At 37.5% G+C, this 5,819-nt stretch overlaps 1 protein-coding gene across 1 annotated transcript; it reads left to right on the top strand.

The window, feature by feature from the left end:
* Positions 1 to 2,856: 2,856 nt before the first annotated feature.
* Positions 2,857 to 3,399, top strand: LOC124370525 (vicilin-like seed storage protein At2g18540). The gene has a single exon (XM_046828815.1). The coding sequence runs from the start codon at positions 2,857 to 2,859 to the stop codon at positions 3,397 to 3,399; it is 543 nt and encodes a 180-aa protein (XP_046684771.1).
* Positions 3,400 to 5,819: the final 2,420 nt, after the last annotated feature.

Below are 5,819 nucleotides of genomic sequence, written 5' to 3'. Positions count from 1 at the left end.
ATGAAAATGATCCACATTATAAATTATTAACAATGCCAAAATAAAATGCTACAACATAACAATAACATATAAAATAGACTATATAGAAAATAACAATAATAGCATAGCAACAATAATAAATAGTAACAGTAATTATACAATCAATTATACATCCATCTGCACTTACACATATACTACATAGGAATAATTTATTACAATAAAAGGGGAAAAAAAGAATCAAATGTATGCATGTAGAAAAGAGTAGAGGAAAAAATAGAAAGAAATAAATATATACACATATTACTATGAGCCAGGTGTCAATGTCTACAACAAAAGAAAATGTTTTTTCAGGTGCATAACACTATCACTGAAAAAGTCATGCTGGGAGGAGACGAGGTTTCCAAGTCTGTGAAGTCTCGGGATAGTGCTGTGATGTACATAATTGGTTGAGTAGACACGACGGCAGAAAGTGTGAAGGGACCTGGTCTGATGAGGCACTCGGAAGTCGATCCGCCTGAGCAGTTCTGGACAATTCACGTCTCCGTTAATTAGTTTATGGAGAAAAACCACATCTAAAAGTTGTCTACGCTTCACAAGCGAGTTCAAACCCAAGGAAATCCCCAAATCTTCCAATGGCACTGTTCTGTATTCAAATCCACATTTGACTCCAACCACCCGCAAGAAGCGATCCTGGACACTTTGGAGCTGCTGGATATGACTAACCTGATAGGGCGACCAGACAAAGCTGCCATATTCAAGCACTAACCTCACCAGAGCAGTAAAGATAAACTTCATAGCTGCAACACTCAGTCCGCTTCTTGAAGTTCTGATCAGAAATCCCAGATTACGAGAGGCTTTAGTGGTGATGGCATCAATGTGGGATTCAGGGCCAAGATTGTGGGAGATTACGACTCCAAGATCTCTAATAGAAGTTTTACGAATGAGAGCAGAGTTATTGAGTATGTAATCAAACAGTATAGGAGCGGAGGAACGGTAAAAGGTGATGACTGCGCATTTAGCAATGTTCAACTTAAGATTGTTCTGCACACACCAATCATCCAATCCAAGAAGGCAACGTTGAAGTTTTAAGCAATCCTGCAGGGTTGAAACGGATGTGAATATTTTTATGTCATCAGCAAACAATAAACATTCAACATCGATACAGTCAATGATGTCATTGATAAATAAAGTGAATAAAAAGGGACCCAAGTGTTCTAATTCACGGAAGAGTCCTTTGTTGAACAAAATATGCATGTATAAAGGTTGCTGTTACATCCAAACTTCTTACACTTCCATAAACTTTGTGCTACGGGCAAAATCAGGTGCGGCAGACGTTCCAAACTTTGCTCCAGTTGCTGCTACATATTGTATTCCTTTTCTATAATCTCTACCACTCCGTTTAATTCCATATTCAAACTTAAATGGAACTTTAATACTTATTTCTTACTTTATATCTTCCATGAAATATTTTGTATCACTTAAATCTGCTTTGGTAAGATATTATTATTTATTTAAATTCAGTATTTTTAGTGTATCAAAACTTTAGAATTCGAGGTTACCGAATGTTTTCTATGCTTGTTATTGATAGCTAAGTTATCTATGCTGGAAAGAGTTAGTAAAATATAAGTCATTATTAAGTAGTAACCAGGTATAGTCCAGTATTTTGATGCTCGGATTATTCAGTAAACAGTTTTGGTTCTCAAAGAGCCGATTGGATATCAATTACTGTTTCTACGTAATATAATGTTTCTGTTTACGAATCAGCCTAAACTTCAATCAATTTCAATAAACATTGAATCACAAAAAGTCCTTGCTCCGCCGGGACAGCTTTTTGTGATTCAATGTTTATTTAAATTAAATTAGGCTATTGCCACTTATACAAATGTTATTAACGTATACATATATGTATATATATATATATATATATATATATATATATATATATATATATATCTTATACTTTCAGCTGAAGTTCATCAAAGAGGCAGAAATATTTGTTTACATTAAAAATTTAGAATATTATTATTGTAAAGTCCTTGATTAGTAGCGTAATGCAGATTGCATAGACGAAGTTATTACCTAATTTTAAATTTAGATTGCACCAATCATTAGTAAACTAACTAATGCAATGAACATTCTATTAAACGCTGTTATAGAAACCTCATAGTAAAAATTCGTGAATGTTTGCACATAAGGTAATCGAAATTGGTTAGACAGAAGGTAAATCAAAAGAGCTGAGAGAAGACGCTTTATGATCGAAATTGGATTTCGTTGATACATTTTCTTGATCGGAACGCAAGGCAAACTATACAATAATACTGGAAATATCTTAAAGAGAATATTAATTTTAACGGACAGAATTTGATACTTTATAACCTAATTAGTTTATCGAGATTCATCCAATAAATTAATAGTACTGAATAACTTATCAACACCTAGCGAAACCCAGGAAAGATCTGAGGAGGCAGGGAATATGGCACACACTTTCATAATGCGCCCAAGAGGCTCACGAAGGAATGACTATCAATAAATTATCTCCGGAGTATTTAGAATGTGATAGATAAAGAATACGTGAATATAGTGTACTGTTTTTCAACAGAAACATTTTTTTTCATTCAATTTCCTGTTATATAACTGGCGGCTTATTATCGCTACGGACAATTCTGTATTTTTCTCTTGTAAATCATTTTTTTATATTAACCCTTTAGTTAGTATACAATAGTCAGTAACAATACATACTGGCCTGGCGAGGTGGCGAACGCATGGCCCGGCTGTCGCTTTGGCGGAGTCGCAATAGCCCAAACCCCTTTTCCCATAAGGAATTGGGCTGTATTTTACAAACAAACAAACAAGCAGCAAAACTTCTAAAACAACACTATGGCAGGTACAAACGGAAAGGAAAAATTACCCCAGGAGGGTAGGTCCCTCGGGACTGAATCCCTCCCTTCAGCTACGGCTGGAGGCCGCTCCATGGATTCTGGGGGGAGCAAACCTGCGCGGAGTGATGTGGAAGGAGGAGATAGGAGGAAACAAGAGATAGAGAAGAGAAGGAAGGAGGAGGAGAAAAGAAGAGCGGAAATGGAAGGAAAGAGGAAAGAAGAAATGGAGAAAGAAAAATACGAAAGAGAACTGTTGGAACAACAGAAAAGAAGGAAAAGTCTGGCAAGATCACCCATTCTACCAGCACAGATAGAAAGGTCGCAAGTGGATGAAAGAATGGAAGGGGTTGAGCAGAGCACCATAGCAAGTGAAGAAGGAGAAGGAAATGAAGGAGAGGATGAAGGAGAGTCGGAGATAGAGAAAGTGAGAAGATCTCCAAGTGATGTAGAGAAAAGAGAAATTGAGAGAAGAGCTAGAGAGAGAAGAAGATTAAAGGAAGTGGAGGAAGGATTGACTCAGAACAGAGTCGGAAACGGCTGAATCGGATAAAGAATTTCAGCAGGAAAAGGAAAAGAAGAGGGTTTGGACAGCCCGATTGAAGGAGGTTGAAAGTGAAGATAATCTGGTGGAAATTGAAGAAACTCTTGAGACAATTGAGAAATGGTTTAGAACTACCAGAACTAAGACAAAAGGAATAAGCATTGCCGTAGAAACTAAACTATTCGGCTATCTAAAGAGTGATAAAGAACAGTGGTGGAAAAAGAAAAAAATGGAGAGAGAAAAGAATTAAAGGAAGAATTGAAGGAAGAGAAGAAGTGATGAAGATGATAAGTAGAAGTGAGTTTGGAGAGGAGAATAGAAAAGATAGATGAAGGAAGTATGGTGGGAGAAACTGATGTTGAAATGGAAGGAAGAAGAAAGACTTATGCTGTAAAGCTGAAAGAAGGACTTAAGATACCGAAAGTGAGTGGTGTAAAGAAAGTATTAATGAAGCACGGATTGTATTAATAAGAAAAGATGGAGCAGAAAGTGAAGCTGTCAAGGAGGACGTGAAGAAAGCAGTTGACCCTAGAAAATTGGTCTAAGAGTAAAGAGAGTAGGTAAGGTGAGAAATGGAATCATGGTGGAAGTTGAAAGTGAAAAGGACAAGGAGATGTTGATGATAAATGAAGATCTAAAGAGCAAAGGACTAAAGGTAGAAGAGCCTAAGAGGAAACTACCTAACCTGATGATTTATGACGTAGAACAGGGAATGAAAGAAGAAGAAATTGTGGAAACAATATATAAGAGCAATATGGAAAATAGTACTATAAGCAAAGAAGAGCTGGCGAATGGCTTCAAGATCAAGCATAGAATGAAAAAGAAAGGTGGAGAAGGCAAAGGTGTAAGATTGCTGGGAGAACCTAATTGTTGAATGTACAGGAAAAATTAGAAATTTCCTTAGACAAAGAGACAGAATATACATAAACTGGAGCAGCTGTAGAGTCAAAGACTACATAGACATCGTACGATCCTAGAGACCTGGAGGATTATGAATGAGTCATTGATGGATATTTCCATGGAAAGGAAAGATGTGAATGAATACCGTAAGAACTATGCAAACGGATATTGTCAAAGCCTGTGACAGGGCTAACCGTTGAGCACAGGAAAAAGAAAAGATGGTAGAATGGTGGACAGAGGAGATTGGAAGAAGAAGGAGTGAAACAAGGAAAAGAAGAAGAATATGGCAAAGAACGAGATCGGAAGAAGATAGAAGAATGTATAATAGAGAAAGGAATAAATATATAGAAGAGATAAGAAAAGAAAAGATGAAGCTTTGGGAGAAGATGGTGGAGGAAGGAGAGGAAGATCCGTGGGGAAGAAATGTACAAAATAATTATGAAAAAGGATAAAGTAGCGACAAAATTGACAAGTCTGAAAAAAAGGAAGATGGAGAATATACAAGAGGTGTGAAGGAGACAATGGAGTACATGTTGGAGAAATTGATACCAGAAGATGATGTGGAGATGGATACAGAAGGACAAAGGGAATTAAGGAGAAGATATGAGGAAGATGGTGAAGGTGGGGATGAAGGAGAATTTGGGATGGAAGAATTAAATGTGGCGGTCAAGAAGATAAAGAATAAAAAAGCACCTGGAATAGATGGTATAAAAGGAGAAATAATAAGGAGAGTATATGAAACTATAAAAGAAAGCATGTCAAGAAGCAATGAATTTGATGATCAGTCAAGGGATTTTTCCGGAAGTCTGGAAAGAAGGAAACTTGAAGGTGTTTTTTGAAAGGAGAAGGGAAAGATCCATCTGAGTGAGATCCTATAGACCTGTGACCCTGTTGCCTGTCCTAGGCAAGGTTGCTGAAAGAATGATTGTAAATCGACTGGGAAGAAGATTACGAGAGGAGGGAAAATTAAGTATGGAACAGTATGGATACCGAGAAGGAGTGGGGACGATTGATGTCCTCAGACGGCTCAGAGATGAGATTGAAGAGACGGAGGAGAAGATCGTTGTTGGAGTTTTTATGGACATAACGGGGGCCTTTGATGGAGCGTGGTGGCCCAGGATTATTGAACAACTAAGGAGATGGAATTGTCCAAGAAACTTAATAAAATTAATCAGAAACTATTTTTCTGGTAGAAAACTGAATTTCGAACAATCAAAGACAAAGGTTGGAAAGGTATTGGAAAGAGGATGCCCCAGGGATCGGTTCTTGGACCGCTCCTTTGGGCGTATTATTTGACGGATTGTTGAAACTTGATTTGGGTGAGAGAGTACAAATACTAGCGTATGCAGACGATGCTCTCGTACTGGTGAGAGGAAAAAGCAGGAGGGAGGTGGAGGCTAAAACGAAGATAGCTATGGAAAGGACAATGGAATGGCTCCGAGAAAGCAAATTGGCGCTTTCAGAACAAAAAACTGTTGCAGTTGTGCTGAAAGGAAAGATGGAGAGAAGACCTGTGATTG

This window comes from Homalodisca vitripennis, unplaced genomic scaffold, assembly GCF_021130785.1.
Source record: "Homalodisca vitripennis isolate AUS2020 unplaced genomic scaffold, UT_GWSS_2.1 ScUCBcl_255;HRSCAF=1794, whole genome shotgun sequence".
Classification (NCBI taxonomy): Eukaryota; Metazoa; Arthropoda; class Insecta; order Hemiptera; family Cicadellidae; genus Homalodisca; species Homalodisca vitripennis.
Note: the sequence above shows the minus strand (reverse complement) of the source record. Positions and strands in the feature narration are given on the sequence as shown.